This window comes from Bison bison, unplaced genomic scaffold (assembly GCF_000754665.1).
Source record: "Bison bison bison isolate TAMUID 2011002044 unplaced genomic scaffold, Bison_UMD1.0 scf7180017864171, whole genome shotgun sequence".
Taxonomy (NCBI): Eukaryota; Metazoa; Chordata; class Mammalia; order Artiodactyla; family Bovidae; genus Bison; species Bison bison.
In genome coordinates, this window is record NW_011494743.1 from 4,755,867 (window position 1) to 4,776,150 (window position 20,284).

The window sequence follows — 20,284 nt, forward strand, 5'->3', positions numbered from 1 at the left end:
GCTTACTCCTTGGAAGGAAAGTTATGACCAACCTAGACAGCATATTAAAAAGCAGAGATATTACTTTACCAGCAAAGGTCTGTTTAGTCAAGGGTAAAGTTTTTCCAGTAGTCATGTATATATGTGAGAGTTGGACTATAAAGCAAGCTGAGCGCCGAAGAATTGATGCTTTTGAACTGTGGTGTTGGAGAAGACTCTTGAGAGTCCCTTGGACTGCAAGGAGATCCAACCAGTCCATCCTAAAGGAGATCAGTCCTGGGTGTTCATTGGAAGGACTGATGTTGAAGCTGAAACTCCAATACTTTGGCCACCTGATGTGAAGAGGTGACTCATTTGAAAAGACCCTGATGCTGGGAAAGATTGAGGGCAGGAGGAGAAGGGGATGACAGAGGATAAGATGGCTGGATGGCATCACCGACTCAATGGACATGGGTTTGGGTAAACTCTAGGAGTTGGTGATGGACAGGGAGGCCTGGCTTGCTGCGGTTCATGGGGTCACAAAGAGTGGGACACAACTGAGCAACTGAACTGAAAGCAATATTGTGTTGCTTTATTTTGTGTGTGTGTTGCTTTAGATTGAGCAAAACTGGTACATGAAACTTCTTTTGTAAAGTCCCAGAGAGGAAATATTTTAGGCTTTCAGGGCCATCTGGTTTGTGATGCAACTTTGCAACTCCACTGCTGTAGTGGGAAACGAGCCACAAGCAAGAAATAAGGAGGTGGCTGGGGGCGAATGAAGCTTCAATTACACACACACAGACTGTACAGTCAACTTAGTTGTGAAATCAATTTAGTAATCCATGACCTACATGAAAAACATACAAAAAAACAACCCAGAAAATATATCTCAGAACAGAAAATATTCTGGGATATTATATGTGGCAAGGTTAACTGTTATGAAACTTTTATTTTTATGGGTTAGAGTTAAAATACAGTTTTCTAAGGACTGAGATCAAAAAAGCCAGAAAACTGTGTCTCTATCCACGACAACTAGCGCTCACTGCCATCAGTGGCATGGGGGTGAAGGAGTGGGTATCACTGAAGGAAACAGCCCAGGAAGTGTTGTAAATCCCATCCTTCCAAGCTCCTACAGCCTCTCTTTGTATCAGAGCAAGAGGACACAGCACTTTAGCCTGGTTTTCTACAGCTGAACACTACCATCAGATACCACAACATATAGAATGTCTCAACATCTGCCCAACAACTTTTGGGGATGCTGTCCAGTATCTCACAGCTTCTTTTGTTTCTCTTTTCTTCTTCTTTTAAACCATTTATGTCATAAATTCAGTGAGAGAAAGTCTCCCTTTATTGGATAATCCTCATCATAAACTGAATTGGTGGAAACAGTCTGTTGCCCCTAAAGACACTGCTTTTAACCGTGACTACTGGCTGAGATAGTCACGTATCAACGCATAATTATTTAAAAGTACTAATTAGTGCCAAATGTGTTTTAGTAATCTAAAACTTGACATGTCATTTTTTGGGGGGAGAGTGTGCCCTGAGGCATGTGGGATCTTAGTTCCCTGACCAGGGATTGAACCCATGTCTCCTGCATTCAAAGTGTGGAGTCTTAACCACTGGACCACCAGAGGAGTCCCCGACATTATTTTTATGGAACAGATCAAATTTTATTTTGGTTATATACTTTGAGCCAAATAAATTTACCTTTTTTGACTTGGCTACCAAGAAGCCAGAAATCTATTTGAATAATTGTCTAATCAGTTCTACTTTTTAAACAAATGATCTTTTTTCTCTAGAGGGCATCTGGTTTTCATTTTGGTTAACTGTATATGTGCCTATTACTATGCCAATTAAATTTTATTGAGCTCCTTAAATTCTTTCCTGAAATAGGTAGCATTTAGACTATACATACATAAATAGCAAATATAACAATCAAATGATCTTATTATACAATTTCAATATAAAGTGGTTTTCTTTTATGACAGCAACAGACTTGAGGGCAACATAGTAAGATCTGTGCCAAGGACAGACTATCTTCTTTTCCTCTTAAACTTTTCATACTGAACTGTTTTGAAAGATGGTATCTATTCTTTTCACCTTTTACTCTGAATACATACTTGGGAGAAAGACATGGATGTTTACATGAATTTTCTTTTTCTTACTCCTGCCCTCCACCATAATACAGACAAAATAGTTAGAATTTGATAAAAGTATAATAAATTGAAATTAAACACCTAATAGCTTCCACATACTCCCTCCACCTCCCAAATACTAATAACAGATTGAACCACAAAGCTTACCTCCTCACAGGTCTCAGGTGGCAAAACATTTCTGAATATATATGTAGGTCAAGTTCCAGGCATCCATTAATCACTTAAAAAGTTAAGCAGATACCAGTAATGAAAAAACGGAATTGGAAATTAAAAGCACATTACCATTTACATTAGCAACCCCCCAAAATGAAATACTTAAATTATAAATCTAATGAAATATGTAGAAGATGTATGAGGAAACTGTAAAACTCAGATAAAAAAAATCAAAGAATGAAATGGAGAGATATTCCATGTTCATGAACGGCAAGAGAGATATTCCATGTTCATGAACGGCAAGACTCAATTTTGTCAAGATGTCAGTTCTTTCCACCTTGATTTACAGATTCAATGTAATCCCAATCAAAATCTCAGCAAATTATTATTTGGAAATAACATATACTAGTTTATATGTAGAATAAATAGAATAGCCAACTCAACACTGACGAAGAATGAAGTTGGAAGACTGACACTAGCGGACTTCAAGACTTACTGTAAAGTTACAGGAAGTAACTGGTGAAAGAACACACAAAGAGATCAGTGGGCAGTAAGAGAGCCCAGGAACAGATCTCAAAATACAGCCAACTGATCTTCGACAAAGGCACTACTATGGAGCAATGATAATCTTTTCAATAAATGGTACTGGGACAACTGGACATCAACATGCAAAAATATTAATCCAGTCATACAACTTACACACTTCACAAAAATTAACTCAAGCTGGATCTCAAAGACCTAAATATAAAACATAAAACTACAAAATTCTTAGGCAAGTACCTAGGAGAACACCTAGATGACCTTAGGTATGTCAGTGACTTTTCAGATATAACACCAAAGGTTCAGTCTGTGAAGGAAACAACTGATGCACTGAATTTCATTAAAATTAAAAATTTTGCTCTGTGAAAGACCATGTAGAGGGAAAGAAAGAACAAACCACAGACTGGGAGAAAATATTTGCAAAGAAAATATTTACATATCTGACAAAGGATTGCTATCCAACATACACCAAAAGTATCTTTAAAACTCAGCAACTGGAAAATGGACAACCTGATTAAAACATGGGCCAAAGATTTGAACAGATACCTCATGGAAGAAGATATACAGATGGCAAAAAAGCATATAAAAATATGTTTCACATCACAGGTCTTCAGGGAAATGCAAATTAAGACAACGATATACTACAACACACCTATTGGAATGGCCAAATCCAAAACACTGACGACAAACGCTGGTGAGGCTGTGGAGCAACAGAAACTCTCATTCATGGCTGGCGGGAATGCAAAATGACACAGCCATTTTGGGAGGCAGTTTGGAAACTTCTTACAAAACTAAACAGACTCTTACCATATGATCCAGTAACCACACTCCTTGGTATTTATTCAAATGAACTGAAAACATGTCTACAGACAAACCTGCACACGGATGCTTATTGTGGTTTTATTCATAATTGCCAGATCTGGGAAGCAACCAAGATATCCTTCAGTAGGTGAGCCGATAAACTGTAGTCCATCCAGCTAATTGAATATTACTCAGTACTGAAACAAAGGAGCTCTCAAGCTATGAGGAGACATGGAAGAAATTTAAATGCATATACCTATGTGAAAGAAGCAACCTGGGAAGATTATATACTGTATGATTCCAACTATATACCATTTTGGAAAAGGCAAAACTATGGTGATAGTAAAAAGATCAGCGGTTGGAAGGGAGGGAGGGATGAATAGGTGAAGCACACAGGATTTTTTGGGCAGTGGAAGTACTCTGTATAATACTACTACATGGTAGATGTATATCATTATACATTTGCCCAAACCTATGAAATGTACAACACTAACAGTGAACCCTAATGTAAACTGTGGACTCTGGGTGATAATCATGTGTCAATATAGGTTCATTGATTGTAATACATGTACAACTCAGGTGTGGGAGGCTATGTGTGTGTAGGGAGGAAGTGGGAATCTGTACTTTGCTCACTTTTGTTGTGAACCTAATATTGCTCTAAAAAACAAAGCTTTTTTTTTTTTTTTTTTAAGTTTAAGCAGATAAAGGGGAAACATGATTTTAATCACATGAACTTTTCCAATAATTCAGAGCTTCAGCAAAAGTTTCAACTATACTATCGTTCCCGTATCAACTGATGGAGTGACTTTAAAAACTCTGAGCAATCTCTTATTAAAGTCTTGAAATGACTTATTATTCACATGATAATTACCAGGTAAAAAAAATCCTTTCTCCTTTCTTCCCCTGGCTTATGAAGCTTGGAGCTTTCTACACTATTCCATTCTTAATAGCCATGTGGAGCAGCATATTCCCTCAAAACAAAGCACCACATGGCTCAAGTCCTATTCTGTCAAAATCTTAAGCACTAAAATGGTTTAAAATTTTTCAGTTGATGTTTGGTAGAAACCAACACAATTCTGTAAAGCAATAGTCCTTCAATTAAAAAATAATAAATTAATTTAAAATAAAAAATGTTTTCATAATGCAGTTAATGTATCTGAACCAAGGGAATGTAATGAAGCATAACTGCCACTAACAGAAGATGTAGTTTAAAGAAAAGTCAAGAATTACCCACTTAAAAAGTGCATTTGCAAACAACAGTCGATGCTTCCTTTTATTTTCTGGTTGACTGGTGTGGCAAGACCCTCTTGGATACAGAATGTGTTTATAGGCAGGCATTCATTTAAATGTTTAAAAAGGTTTTACTTAACCATTCACCTTGCTATTTTGTTTGTAATAAATTCAGATACTAGAAATATTCCTACCATTTGGAAGATTTCTGAGATTAAATGGAGACATAATGAGGGAAGAAGAATCGTTTTTATTCAAGTTTCAGTGCTGTCCATGATGGACTGAATTCTTACCAAACATCGTCACAAAATTAACTGAACAGGACTTTGCTGGTGGTACAGTGGATAAGAATCTGCCTGCCGATGCAGGGGGCATAGGTTCAATCCCTGGGTCTGGGAAGATGCCACAAGCCCTGGAACAACTAAGCCCGGTGCCACAACTACTGAGTCCGTGCTGCAACTACTGAGCCTGTGCAGCTAGAGCGCATGCTCCACAAGAGGCCACTGCAACGAGAAGCCTGAGCACAGCAGAGAAGAGCAGCCCCCGAGCCGCAACTAGAAAGAGCCCGTGCGCAGCAGTGACGGCCCAGTGCAACCAAAAATAAACAAGGAACTGAACAATCGCGACTTAGTTAAGAGAGAACAGGTACAAGGCTTAAAGTTTGCAAAGAAGAGACCAGAAGACTATACATATCCAACCCCAAACTGGCTCTCTCTAGGTGTAGGCTAGGAAGCCCTTTACTTTTTATATTTCCTAGTTTATTTACCATAAACATGTAAAGTATTTTCTTAAAATTAAAAACAAAAACAAAAACAATGCTGCTGGCATACAAAATTAAACAACAAAAATGACAGGTGTGTTGTTCACTGAGTATTTAAGACAGGCCCCTGGCCCTGGGAAACCTGTCCAGTGATAGCACTGGACTGGGGTCCCAGTGGAGTTCAAGAAGAAAAGAGTCCTTCACATTCACACGCGACGATATTTCATTTTTCATATTAAGAACATTTATGCCACTTAACTGCAAAAATGATCAAATGAGCTAAAACTGTGGATAAGAAATGAGGAATAATACTCTAGAGGCATATGGTCACCCAAGAACACGAATGGGAAACAGATGAAAACACTAAGCAGCCACACTCTAACCACCATGCTTTTTCTTGAAAAGTCCTAAGTACTGAACAATGGAAAGCACATAGGCCTCCCGCTGCAACAACAACGTGCCTGTTTCAACAGTCTGCGGCAGCAGTATCTTATAAGTTCAAGAAATCACAATGCCTCCATCTGATGTGCAAAATAGGTGATCCAAGTTATGCTCCGCAGCCCACTTTCCAATGCAAGACAACAAAACAAACAAAACAGGGACTTCCCAGGGTCCAGTGGTTATGAATATGACTTCTGGGGGAAGGCAGGGGGCACAGAGAGAAAATGCCAAGTATCACATTAAGAATTTTAGATTCTGATGAGCTGTTGAAATGATAATATATTGATTTCACTTGTTTCTATTTTAAAAGCAAAACACAATCTGGTTTTAACTGTGTTTTGTGATTTACCACTAGAAAAATTTAAATTACATCTGGGGCTCACACTGTATTTTTATTGGACGCTGCTGATTTAGGCCAACTCAAGGCAAATTTAAGTGAACATGACGCTGTTGGGGAAGGCAGTCTGCACGATGGTTAGGGAGGCTGGAGTCTCCGAGCACGCATGCTCAATTGTGTCCCTCTCTGCTGTCCCATGGACTGCAGCCTGCCAGCTTCCGTCCATGGAATTTTCCAGGCAAGAATACTGGAGTGGGGTGTACTGCAACCTGTGTCTCTTGCATTGGCAGGTGGATTCTTAACCACTAGCACCACCCAGGAAGCCCGGAGTGTCTGCAATCCATATTCAATTCCTGACTTCATCACTGACTAGCTGTGTGAGAACGGACAAGTTGTTTCACCTCCCTGAGTCTGCTCCTCATCTAATAAACGAAACAGATGATCTAAGAGCAGTCTGTTCTGCTACCAAAAAAAAAAGTTTCTTTAATGTGAATTAACATTGCTTATGTGCATCTGGTCAGCAGGGGTGAGATGTTATATCACATGCATTTTCCCCACCATGTTAATGATTTAAGATCATCAGTGGTGGGCTTTCTGCTATTACAAAGAAAGTTTTAGCTATAAACAAAACCCTGAAAAAAAAAACCCTGAAAATCCTCCAGTAGTTCCCTCCTTTCGTTTAAGAAGCAGATGGTTAGTCACTTCAAGTACCTTTGCATTTTCCACTTCATCAAGCAACCTGGGGAGCTGCAATAGCACAAATGAAACAGCTAGAGATTCCCACATGTCTTGTTTTTTGAGAGGTGTATATTTTTTCCGATGAACCTTGATTAGTATATTATCTTAAAGAATGTCTAGGTTTCCAGGAATGCGTTTATGTCATAGCAGAAACACCTGCATAACATGTACTGTCATGTCAAACTGAAATAGAAAAATTTTTTATTAACTGAGAGAATATTGTGAGCTAACACAATACTATAGTCTGCTAGGCAGGAGTAGTTAAGTCAGAAACTTTATCTTCATTGCAGAAAATGTCAAGTCACAGAGAAAGACAAATACCATATAATATCATTTATATGTAGAATCTTAAAAAAAAGACAAATGAACTTATTTACAAAACTGAAACAGACCCACAGACATAGAAAACAAACTTACAGTTAACAAGGGAGAAGTGGGGGGTAGAGATAAATTAGGAGTTTGGGATTAACATATACACACTGCTGCTGCTGCTAAGTCGCTTCAGTCGTGTCTGACTCCGTGCAACCCCATGGATGGCAGCTCACCAGGCTCCCCTGTCCCTGGGATTCTCCAGGCAAGAACACTGGAGTGGGTTGCCATTTCCTTCTCCAATGCATGAAAGTGAAAAGTGAAAGTGAAGTCACTCAGTCGTGTCCGACTCTTAGCAACCCCATGGACTGCAGCCCACCAGGCTCCTCCGTCCATGGGATTTTCCAGGCAAGAGTACTGGAGTGGGGTGCCATTGTCTTCTCCGATATACACACTACCATATATAAAACAGATAAACAACAAGGACCCACTGTATGGCACAGGGAACCATACTTAGTATTTTTTAACAACTTATAAACGAAAAGAATCTGAAAAAGAATCACTTTTCTATACATCTGAAACACAACACTGTAAATCAACTATAGTTCAATTTTAAAAAGTCTATTCAATGACTAAATATTTTACTGAAATTTGTCTCTTTTATAAAAAGGAAAAATTACAATTCTAATACTAATAAATAAAAAATAATTTTAACAAATTTCAATTCTAATACTACCAATAATAAGTTTAATACAAATGAAACAACAACAAATATATGTAGCATTGTTGAGCTTTATCTGATGCTCACTAGGCTGAAGTTATCTGTGCTGTGTATTTAAGAAAAAATGTTGAAAGACACATTTAAAATGCTGGAAAGCACTTGCTTAGTATAAAAATATAAGTTTGCATGTTAGTAGCATCTCTCTCTTCAAAATGCAAAGGAACCGATGGGGGTAAAGTCAAGTGTATTGTGCTGTGGCAACTGCCTTTTCAATGAATGAACATGGCTTTTTAAAGACAGTGTTTTGCAACTAGGAGGTGCAGAGGCATTATGAGAGGGAACGTGACTTCTTTTCCTTTTGCCAACAATCCTTCCCTTCCCCAAAGGTTGCCATTCATATTTTTATAGGGCATTTATAAAATGCCCATGTACATAAGAAAGATTTTTACTTAATAATTCTGATAGACACTCAACCAAACTACAATTCTAAGATGTTCATTTCCTATTTAAATTACTGGAAAAAATTATTTCCCATTAGCCCTCCTTTAAGAGCAGGCTCTGACAACTAAGTGATAGGGAAGGCGTGATTAGATCAGGACCCATTTTTTGAAAAAACAGGAGGAATAAGAAGGGAAGAAGAGGCTTTCCTGGTGGCTCAGATGGTAAAGCATCTGCCCACCATGCAGGAGACCTGGTTTTATCCCTGGGTCAGAAAGATCCCCTGGAGAAGAGAACGGCAACCCATTCCAGTATTCTTGCTTGGAAAATCCCACACACAGAGGAGTTCATGGGGTCTCAAAGACTTGGACACGACTGAGTGGCTAACATACACAAGGGAAGAAAGAGAAGAAAAAGAAAACAGGGAATATCCTTTAGGGTAGTGGTTCTCCAAATTCAGGGTCGAGAATCACTGCCTTTAGGCATTCTATCATTTTACAGGATTGAGGGGTCTGTTAGGAAACTTTTAAGCTTTAATTCTTTAAATATACGTGTTCAGTACAATTTGAGGGAAAGATTTTTATATGGTCAATTGTATGCTCAAAATCAAATGAAGATTCTAAGTTTTGCTTGACCTTGTTCTTTGTTTCCTGTATGGTTAACCTACTTCTTGAGATTAAAAAAAAACAACTAAGTGGAAATAAGGTTATAGGCCAGCAGGTTGGTACACAGGGCTGGCTGCCTGCCTTTTTGCGTGGCATAGATCTTGGATCAGTTCTCATCTTTTCAAGACCAAACACCCAATTTTATCACTTCAGCCAGAAATAAACAGGCCCTGGGAAAATGAAACATAAGAGGCTGACAACTCCCATGATCAACTTTTAAATTTATTATGAGAAATATAATTGCTAAGAAGACTAGAAGATTCAGATCTACAGGACCAGCTACACAGAAAATCAAATCACTATCAGCTGACTGAAGGGCAGAGCCGGGGGCTCCCGTTTGCAAGTGAGAAATAAGTCCAGAAGGCGGAGGCACCCAGGTCAGCGGCAGGATTATGGTCTTCAAATTCATACCTGGGCTGATCTTGCACGCATTCCACCTGGCCCACTAGTCCTCCATTTGGAAAAGGCCTCAGGAATTTTCCAAAATGACTAAAACATCCCTCTCTCTTACCACACTTGGGAGAAACTCAGGGCCTTAATTACCTAGCTCATCAACAGGTATTTATCCAAACACTTATGTACCAGGCTCTATCTAAACACTGGGAATAGAAAAATACCAAGATAACTCCACCACTCCAAAAGTGTACAGTTTAGGAGAGAGGGAGGAATTGGAAAAACAGACACAAGCAGATGATTATAAAACACTGCAGTAAATGAAATGACAGCAATGCACAAAGTGCCAAGGGGAACTCCCAGGGGCTACACTTAGAAAGGCGGGTTTCTGGAAAGCTTTTCCACTGAGCCTGTATCCTCTGCATCGTGGGAGGAAGACCAGGAAAGATGCAATTCAATTACAAACCATAGTAAATGGCTGCTGTAATACACGTAATAGTGACAACCCTAGCTTCTATGTCTATTTCATAACACGAAAATTTCTGATTTTAACCCAAATTCTGTGTTCTTTAAAGTGAGGCATTAAATCTGGGCAGTTTCAAATCAAATTGGGTAGAAATAGATTATCTAAATAGGTGGAAAAGTCAAATTATGGGTAGTTTAAAAATTTTGTTTAAATTACTCTTGACAGAAACCATGTTTGCCACAAAGAGGTTTTAGTACTGATCTTTAGTCAGGTAGCATAATTTTTATTTGAAAGTCATTTCCTTTAACGAGGTTAATATCCTTAGGTTTACTCTCATTTAAACTGTGGCTTTCCTTAGTAACTATCTTCTACGGTTTTAAAAAGTAGTATGTTCTATCAAGGAGAGATAAAAGCAGGCAATTTTTCATCGCTCTTCAGTTTAATACTTCTTAGGGAAGGGGAAAAGCAAAGAAAAAGCAAAAGCAGGAAGCCTTTTAGATAAATTAATAAATTGTAGTAAAATATCTAGGTTTTTAAAGCTTTCCTTTCGTATATCTTATGCTCTGAGATTTGAATCATAACATTTTCCTATGATAAGTCAAAGACTTCGGGGAAATACGATAGCGGAAACAAAATATAAATAGTCTCAAGTTTCTCATTTCAAACAAGTTAACACAGATGCGAAGCGTACGCTGGCCGCTGGTATTGCCTGAGTTCAAAAGTTAGCACGTCGAGCTAAGGTGACTCTGACTGCTGCTCAGCCGCACTCCCCCTCCGCCGCACCCCCCTACCCCGCTTCTGCCCCGAGCAGCCTGAAAGTACAAACGGAGTCCCTTCGGTCCTGCACCTTACAGTTCTAGCAAGTCTCCGCGAGGGCTTGCTCTGACCTGCTCCACTTCCACTAGGTATCAGGTGGAAGGACGGTCGCTCCTCCAGGACTGTGCGGGACGCGCTGGGCCACGCGGGGGCGCATGCGCACCGGGGCGCCAGCCCGCCCAACGAGCTCCCGCCGCTCCCGCCTGCTCTCGCCCCACCTGGCGACTGGCTCTGACAGGCTCCTACCCCCAGGGCTCTGTGAGCCCCGACCCCTGAAATCTCATCTAGGCGCGTACTGCTCTGCCAGTCCGTCAGCACCCTGCGCCGAGGCTCTCTCGAGAGGAGCCGGGGCTCGGGGACAGGCCGCAGGTCGCGCTCTCATTGGCTGAAGCGCGCCAGGCCTTCCTCTCTGGGGCGCCTGCGCGCAGCCCGGGACGCGGGTTAAAACCCTAGCGGTTCTCAGCCCCGCGGTGACGTCGGCGACCCGGTGATCGCTTGCCTTCCCGCAGCGTAGAAGCCCCCAGTCCCTCTGTTTTCTTACCTCCTGGCCTGGAGGAGGCTGTGCGCACTCACCGGAAAGCTTTAGGAGGCGCGAATGAGTGCTAACGGATATGAAGGACTAGGTGGTAGGGAGACGGAAGGTGACTGGGCGGTAGGTAGCCAGGCTTGGCCCGAGGGTCGCCGGAGAGGGCAAGGAGGGAAGGGCGACCGAGCGCGCGCATGCGCTGGCTCTGCTCTCCGCCCCGGCCCGGGTCCCCTCAACCTGGGAGGGGAGGAGGCTGGCTTGGCGGATCAGTCCGCAGAGTGCGCGGGTCTGTCGCCTTAAGACGACTCTCACTTGACAGCTCCAGATTTAAAGGTCTTACTGAGTATCCTTTGACTTCCTTTACACAAATACCAATGAAAACAATTTATTGTCTCCGATTTGCATTTTTGACTTTGGCCCCTTCGGTATCTAGATGTTTTGAAACCTTGAGCATTCTCCACTATCAGTTTGGGGTTTTTACTGTTAGCTGTATTTCGCTTCTATGGCTTTGATTATTCCCATAAACTGCCACAGATGAAATAAAGCAAATACTATAACCGCTCTCCTCTTTCTCCTATCTTTTGGTACTGTTGACCGATGTAGGGGAAAAAAAACCAAAAACCCAAGACCTCCCTTTGTTTCAGCCCTAAGGGTTCTTGACTACTCATTCGTTAGAAACAATCTGGTCAATCTGTGGTCCGTTCCACCCAATCCCATTTTCCCTAAAAGCTTAATTTACCATCTTCTGCATCTTCATCCTTTCAAGTCCAACCTTGCCACCAGCATCGAAATGGCTTCATATTTCTTTTCTTTGGGTTTTAGTTACCAGCTATAGAAAAAACAAGTTTCTACCTGTCCACTTACTGTTCTTCACTTGTCCTCAAAAGTACTTCAAACTGATGGTAATAATTTCCAAACCCAATTTATTTCCTAGGTGCTGAATTTCAGTGATGGTGATTAGTCACCCAGTTTGTTCATATTGGAAAACTGGGCCTCTTTCTGGACATCTTCTGCCTCACTTCCCATATACCATTCATGAGGGTATTCATTCTACATTTTATCATAGTAAGGCATTTTGCTAAGTGCTAGGTTTTAGCTTTTTTATTCTTGTGAGGTTATAGGCTTACTTCAGTAATGCTGCCATTACATATTCTGGGAACTCCTTTAAGAAATACTTTCAGTCCTCCTAGTCACCACTTATTCTTTTTAAATCAGTCCTCTTACTCAAACATTTCTCTAAATGATTTAAATTATGGTTTGAAGTATCAAATCAAGGGTTGAAGATGACTACCTTGGAGAATGACTGCTGCAGATTCTGCAGATGGCTTCAGAAAAGGAGTTTAAACTTCCTAAGGTAGTTTGAAAGGTACAATTCTTGTTTGGATATTTAAGTTCTGGCATATTTGTTTAAAATACTGTTGTCTTTATTCATACCTAATGTACATAAATTACAAATCTTCAAGAAACAGTATTTTAAGATACACTGAAAGAAAATTTAGAGAATAAAATTTTTGGTATAACTCAGAAGGTATTCTGGAATTTTAGTGTTTGAGTCATTTTCCAGTATTATTTTTACTACTCTAGAGTAAAAATGTAGAACAAGCTTTAGACACTGGACTGAGTGTTCACCAAATTTACTTTAGGCCCCTAATGGTTGTTCTGAAAGCTCCAGACACCTGCTTGCATATTTTCTCCTTTATGTCTCCCTCTTATTAAATGCTGCACCATTCTTGAGTTTACCTAAAGAGAAGTCAAGAAGTAATTTCAAAAATCATTTGCAGTATGGGAAAACTTCTAAATTGCATACATCAATCAAAATTTTTAATGTCTGAAAACTACTGACATACTACACATCAATAAAGAGCAAAAGCTGAATATAGTGAAAACTATCTATTTTTATTGCCTTTTATTTTCAACAATGATTACTTGAACTTAAAAAAAAAAAAAAGCCTTTATAACTAATGGTTATTGAAAAGCCAAACCTTTCCGGCCCACTTCATATTCTCTTTCAACCATTTCAGGGCAGAACACTGTTCCAAACTATAAACCTGTTCCTTATTAACATTGACAGTCATGTGCTTAATGAAAAGCTTTGGATCTGATATACGAGCAGCCGTAATTAATCTTTCCACTGCAGCTTGATAATCATCCTTGCTCCGAGATTTGTTTTCTTCAGATCTACAAAGTGAACACCTCACAAAGTCAGAAACTCTAAAAGGAAGCTATATAGTTTCTTTAAAAGATAGTAATTTACGTGTATTAGTTCTAAGCTATGACAATCATCAACTATATTCTATCAGTGGCTTTCATACTTGTTTGACTATGATGCACAGTAATAAAGACACTTTATATTGTGACCCAGTATAAACCTGCTACATAAAAACTTAAATAAAAGTTTTATAGAACAAGACTTAACTCTTATGACCTTATATTCTATTCTGGTTTATTTTTTAAAATAAAATGGTTGCAACCCCCTAAATTGATTTCACTACCCAAACAGGCTACAACCCGCAGTCTGGAAACAATTATCTAGAACACAACTTATTACGTCTCTCTTTGTCATTAATAACTGTATAATTAATTATTATAATGCATAAAGTAATATTAAATTTAATCAAGTTTGGAGATACTAACATTCCATGTTTAACCTTGATACAACTATTTTCAATTGTAAGTATATACTTAATATGAAGCTCACATTTGGTAACAGAAATAGTTGCTGTATGCCTTTACTCAATTTCCAGTTATTTTCTTCAGTCCTGATTAAAGGTATTATATTGTGTGCTATATTATATTAAAGTGCTATAATTTACTTTTTTTTTCAGAATTTACTTTTAAACTAACTTTTCTACCAGTCTCCAAATTAAAAAAAAACTCATACATTATAGCTATTCCTCCTGTGGGATAGGGAGTAAGAGTATATAAAATAGAGATATAGCTGTTACTAGGCATCACCTTCTCCTCTGTGTTCCCCGCATCCTGCCCTGGGCACACAGAGGGTCCGACAGCAAAGCCCAAGTGTAAGTGTACCTGCATTAGCACCAAGTGTGACCCACAGAGTGGGGGGAGTGAGGACTTCCACTTGGAACAGGAATCAGTGATCACAGGGAGCAAAGATCGGTCAGGCAGCTTCTAGTACATTCTAGCTTAGGATTAGTGTCTGAATTCTGGGCATATGCCAACTACGTGCAGTTTTTGAGTCTGAAGATGAATTAAATTCTCTCTCAGAGGTTAATGTAACAAAGCAGGGCTCAGTATGATAATAGAGAAAACAATATTGGTTTGGACAAAACAGAGGCTCTAGGCATGTCACTAGTTATGGACTGGTGTCACAAATACCACCCCCTCTACATTCAATAATGAATAGAGACTGCATATGTGTGGGGAATGGAAACTTATGAGAAAACCAAACCCTCATTAGGATAATGGGGAATGCGAATAACTCATGCTACTGTAGTGCACAGTCATAAATACAAGGCCCTCAGAAAAGAGCTCTAGCAAAAAAACTAATTTTAGTGAGTTTAAAATGTTTCAGGTCTCTTGCATTTCTGGAAATTTTGACAGCAGAGACTGATTATTCCCTTGTTCCAGATTTTAAGGATGTTTACTACAGTGAACAACTTTGAAAGACAAAGATAGCTTCTCCTTCGGGAGCCAAAGACAGGTTTGCTTACAGCCTTACAAGGTGGAGACAGCCTTACTACCTGCAAAGCAAAGGGGCAGGCATGCTGATAATCCATTAGAAAAGATCTAGGACCCTAAGTTCAGAATTCCTCTCCTGTAATGGAACTCACTTCATGTACAGGTATCTATGAGGGTTCGAGTGTGGGACTTGGGAACAAGAGGAAGAGATGCAAATCTGCAGATAATCCTGCTGCTTGCTGTGCCATGAGTGATCAAGTCCTGTCTCCAACCCACAAGTCTTGTGTCTTATGCCAGGACCTGTGAAACTGTGGCAGGCTCACTGATAGCCTGCAAATAGGTGAAATGTCAGAGCCTTCACAGATCTGGTCACAAAGGTCAAAAAGGGCACTGTAGCTTCCTCCTTGTTTTCTCCTGGACCACTCACTCTGAAAGAAGTTAGCTGTCGTGCCATGAAGACACTTGAGGAACTTATGGAGGGGCCTGTGTGGTGAGGAGCTGAGGCTTCCTGCTGACAGGCATGAGTAAGCCAGCTGGGAGATGGATCCTCCCACCTCAGTGAAGTCATTAGGTGGCAGACTGCAGGTCCTGACCACATCCTGACTCCAGGATCTGAGAGACTCTGAGCCAGAACCATCTGGCTAAGGTCCCCCAACATTCCTGACCCACAGGAACTAAGATAATTTCTGCCATTTTAAGCCACTAAGTTTTGGGATAACATGCACTGTTAAGAGATAGCTAACAGAATATTCAGTCTGAAGATCTGGTTTCTAACACCAGTAAACTCAAGTAAAATTCTTGTTAAGATACTCTCAAACAGGAGCCCTGTGAGACCCTTATCTTACAAGTTTCCTGGATAAAGCTGACAAGAAATTGGAATGGTGCACAACTACATCCTGAGACTTTGAACAAAATGATCGGAAAGGATGCCACTCTGGTCCAACAGCCACACAGTAATATTCATGCACTTCTTACAACATTTTAAAATATTGAAACTAGGCTGATGGCTTTATTTTCAACAGGATTCTTGACTGAATCTAATAAATGATCATGTATTTCCCTTTTAGACCTGGTTCTTACATCTTTTATGTTGACCAAAAAAAAAAAATAACTTTCAGGTACCTATCTGAAAACCACCAGTAAAGGACAAAGGTCCATATCTAAAGAAGACCCATTTCTTTGGCTATCTAACAAGATCTTTGAAACTGTTTAAATGTTTATTGAAAGGTACTTAGTTTTAAATCTCAAATAGGTCAAATCCTTTCTCAATGTGTTACCAAAGTTTGGCAATACACACATGCACAAGTATATAAACATATATATATATATATGCAAATGCTTTATATATATACACAAATAGATAAAACGTTTACATCCTAGGGCAGGTGTAGGGATGACCTACTGTCAGGATGCAGTTAGAAATATTTCAACCAACCTTTTTAAAACTATCTGCAGCATCTGTGTAGAAGTTCCAGGACTCTGAATACTACTAGCATTAGATACCAGGAAGATTTCAATAGCTAAAAGCATTTCAATTTCAGACAAATAGGATGGAATCAGGAGAAGTTTTCGGTACAAATTTCCTTCCAGTGGTGGGTAGCAACCCAGTGAAAGAGCACCTGAAAATCAAGTAATAGATCAAACTTTACTAAAACTCCAACAGGTGAAAACATAGGCTTCCAAAATATCTATAGGTGATAATTATTTTTGTTTCAGAATAAATCTTCACATTAGAGGCAGATTTATCACATTAAATTATATGGTAGTGAGCTTATCCTAGTACATTTGAGATCATTCTTTGTAAAATGTTTTTGAAATATTAAGTATGAAGCGAGAAACTGCCCACTTACTTTAAGCCATAGTCAATACAACATAATAAAATATTTCCACTAGATGTGATTTTAAGTGTTTGTTAACCTGTGTGTGAAGATAAATCCAAAGAGAGTTCCATCGATATGTTAAATGTCAACGGTGTTGGGAAATGTGATGCTCTGAAGACTGACCAGTGACTATAAATTACTCATTTCATTTTATAACTCAGGTACATTAGGAAAAAAAAACAACAAAAATACTCTTTATAACCTCACTTGTTTAAGTCCCTAAAGTTTCACTGCATATGAAAATCAGGCATAGGTGTGTTTACGTAAGAGGAAAAGTACTAATAAGAAAAGTACTGAATTGTACTCAGGCATTAATTGCTTTAACACACTGCTTAAAAAAATGTCTTTAAAAATAAATTATTACCAGGGTTGAAAGAATCTGGGGGGATGGGGGGTGAATCAATGCATATGGGGTTTCTTTTTGGCTTGATAAAAATGTTCTAAAATTGATTGTGGTGATGGTTGCACAATTCTGTATATACACTAAAATTACTGAATTGTACATGTTTAAATGGGTAAACTGTGTGGTATTTGAATTTTATCTTAATAAAGCTATTAATTAAAATTTTTTAATGGTTAAGTTTAGCTGTTTTAATACAAGATTTCATCTTCGGCTAAAAAACATAAAGATCATAGAAATCTCAGTTAAATGTTTCCAAGTTAATAATTTGTTTCTGTGGCATACATAAATGCCTTCTGATGGCATTTTCCCCAAATCAAACAGTTATTTGGAAAAAAATAATCTCATTAACATCAATTTTAAAAACTAAAATCAAGAAGGTATAGCTAATAGTAACTTACATACTTTGTGGTGTGATTTCTAGCATTCTGCAGAGAGAGTATGAGGAGTTGAAACATAACCACAAAATTGAAATGAGGTGTTATGAACAAACAGTTCCACCTTGCCTCTAGATTTCTGATCATCCTTTTAAAAAAATTCAGTTTTCAAAACTTTTTATTGTAACTGGCAATAAGAAATACATTTTACATAATGACCCTAGCACACATATAAGAATATCAAATAATATATAATATTACTATCTGCAATGCATACTAATATTTTCTTTCACATCTCATTGGGGAAATAAAAGTTACCACTTGCTAAACTGATCCCAGCTGGCAACATGAGAAACACGTCCAGTTCCGAGAGGTTTCTGTTGGCGCCGATGGGGTGGCTGGGATGTTTGACACGTACGGCACAACAGTGACAGAGAAGGTACTCAAATGTTTGTTATACAGATGGTGGTGGTAGAATTGGACATTTATGACAAACCACTGCATGAAGGCAGAAAAGAACTCCTTTGTAGATCACAGCATTGTTTTCTAATTAAAATACCTGCGAGGAGGTTGGGACTGGAGGAAGTATTCCTTTTCTAGGCTTACTTGTTAGAAAAGAACAACTGTTAACAGATGAACAAAGTTCTATTGCTGAGAGCCATGTGAAAACCCATCACATATCATGTTGCACAGTAATGACAGCCTCTGTACTTCCTGTGTGCCTGTTTTAAAATATTCTAACCAAAAAGGTCAGGGATAAGTATACATTCTTAAAACTTCATTTTACCAACTGTTTTACTCCTATATATTTATAAAATACACCAAACTGGTTCAAATTCTGTCATTTATTTCCTTTTCATATCCTCCAGTGGACATGCCAATATGCAAAGAAATAAAAATATAATAATTAGAAATAAGAGACATAACAGGTTTCAAAAGAGCACAAATCTGTGTAGACCACTGTTTTTAAACATGTATAAACCGACCTTTTCATATATTTAATGTCACATTGTGAATATTATACATAGATGTCAGGTTAGAAAATCAAATTCAAAAGCAATATATCAAAATTAAAGTTTAAAATGTAACTTACTTTTGTAGTGGGCTCTGGCTTTGAGCCATAAACAACTCCTTCCTAAAGAAGTAATTAATCTTCTAAGAAAGGAAAAATCAATAGGGATGCTCTTTGAAATCATGAATTCTGCTACAGAGGATGACATACCGAGGCTGTTGCTTTCTATACAGGCATCTAGAAGTTTATTAAAAAGTAGGCTATACTGTGAGACCTCCACAGTTTCTGGAAAAAAAAAAATTGATAAAATGAAACTGATCCACTTTCATCTCTCAAACTTCTCTTCTACTCCCTTCGTTTCCTCTCTACTCTCCTTGGCCCATTCCTACCTACTGTAGGAGACAGTCACCAAAATGCAATCATCTTATACACTAAGTTAACAAAAATAAAGCATTCAACAAAAGCAAAACGGTGTGTCCACTTTGTAATGGAGGATGTGAAAGGAATGTGACCATAGAGGCTGCATTAACATCCCTGTCCATGGTTTCCTATGTGACTGCATCTGTATGGTTCTGTCTGCATTCTATCTATAGCGTGGACCTCAGACTTACATCTCCTGTTACTAAAAATAAAACAACCACTCACAAATATTCACTCTCAAATTAAAAAAAAAAAAACACAAAAACCCCTCCTTTCTTGGGTATGTCTACTCCTTTCTGCCTTTCATTCAGAAGAAAGTGAAGTCACCTTGGAGACTTCCAACTCTTTTATTCGCTAAATTCAATTAGGTGGGTCTATGACCTAGACTCTAGGTCTTTAATGGGCTTCCCTTGTGGCTCAGCTGGTAAAGAATCTGCCTGCAAGGCAGGAGACCTGGGTTCAACCCCTGGGCTGGAAGATCCCCTGGAGAAGGGTAAGGCTACCCACTCCAGTATTCTGGCCTAGAGAAGTCCATGGACTGTTACAGTGCATAGGGTTGCAAAGAGTTGGACATGACTGAGTAACTTTCACTTTCACAGTCTTTATTACTTTTGGATTTTTCAGTGGTCCAGGCCTTATCAGGAAATTTATCTTCCTACCTTATACCAGAGGAACTTTCCTAAAATACCAACTTCATTATGTCATTCCCTGACCCCAAAACTCAGGGGATCCCGAACTACACATAGAAAAGTAAATTCTTTTAGCCTGCCATTCAGGGTCTTCCAAAATCTGGCACAACTATCTGATCAATCTCACTATTATTACTTTGTTTCATTATTAAGATAACTGTATATCAAAAGCTAGTTCTACAGCAACCATTGTACCAGAGATACTAAAATAAAGAAAACCTCATTGACTTTAAGAACCTTGCTATCTAGAGGGAGAAAAGCATAAGAATGTTAATGACAATACAGAATCTCAGTGGAATACATGGGAAAATGGAGACTGACAAAGCACTGAGGGGAGAAGTCAACGTTTCATTAAACATGAACCCATGCCCTGAACCCACTGCTCAGCTCATTCCTGACCCAAAGCTTCTGCTGTT

At 38.9% G+C, this 20,284-nt stretch overlaps 2 protein-coding genes across 6 annotated transcripts in view; both read right to left on the reverse strand.

The window, feature by feature from the left end:
- The window catches only part of TCAIM (T cell activation inhibitor, mitochondrial), a 38,513-nt gene extending 26,549 nt beyond the window's left edge, over window positions 1-11,964 (reverse strand). Inside the window, exons 1-3 of one of the 5 annotated variants that reach the window (XM_010842144.1) lie at window positions 10,994-11,400; window positions 7,088-7,297; window positions 2,262-2,334 (exon numbers count right to left, since the gene is read on the reverse strand). In XM_010842144.1, coding sequence (XP_010840446.1) covers window positions 2,262-2,290 — 29 coding nt within the window. In that variant the 5' untranslated portion in view covers window positions 2,291-2,334; window positions 7,088-7,297; window positions 10,994-11,400. Of the gene's footprint in view, window positions 1-2,261; window positions 2,335-7,087; window positions 7,298-10,953; window positions 11,401-11,463 lie in introns of those variants that run through there. The other 4 variants (XM_010842143.1, XM_010842145.1, XM_010842146.1 and 1 more) reach the window with 4 other exon arrangements.
- A 1,442-nt stretch (window positions 11,965-13,406) lies between these two features.
- TOPAZ1 (testis and ovary specific PAZ domain containing 1) overlaps window positions 13,407-20,284 on the reverse strand; it is a 60,293-nt gene continuing 53,415 nt past the window's right edge. The window contains 3 exon segments of the mRNA XM_010842147.1: window positions 13,407-13,626; window positions 16,526-16,709; window positions 18,841-19,044. Coding sequence (XP_010840449.1) covers window positions 13,407-13,626; window positions 16,526-16,709; window positions 18,841-19,044 — 608 coding nt within the window.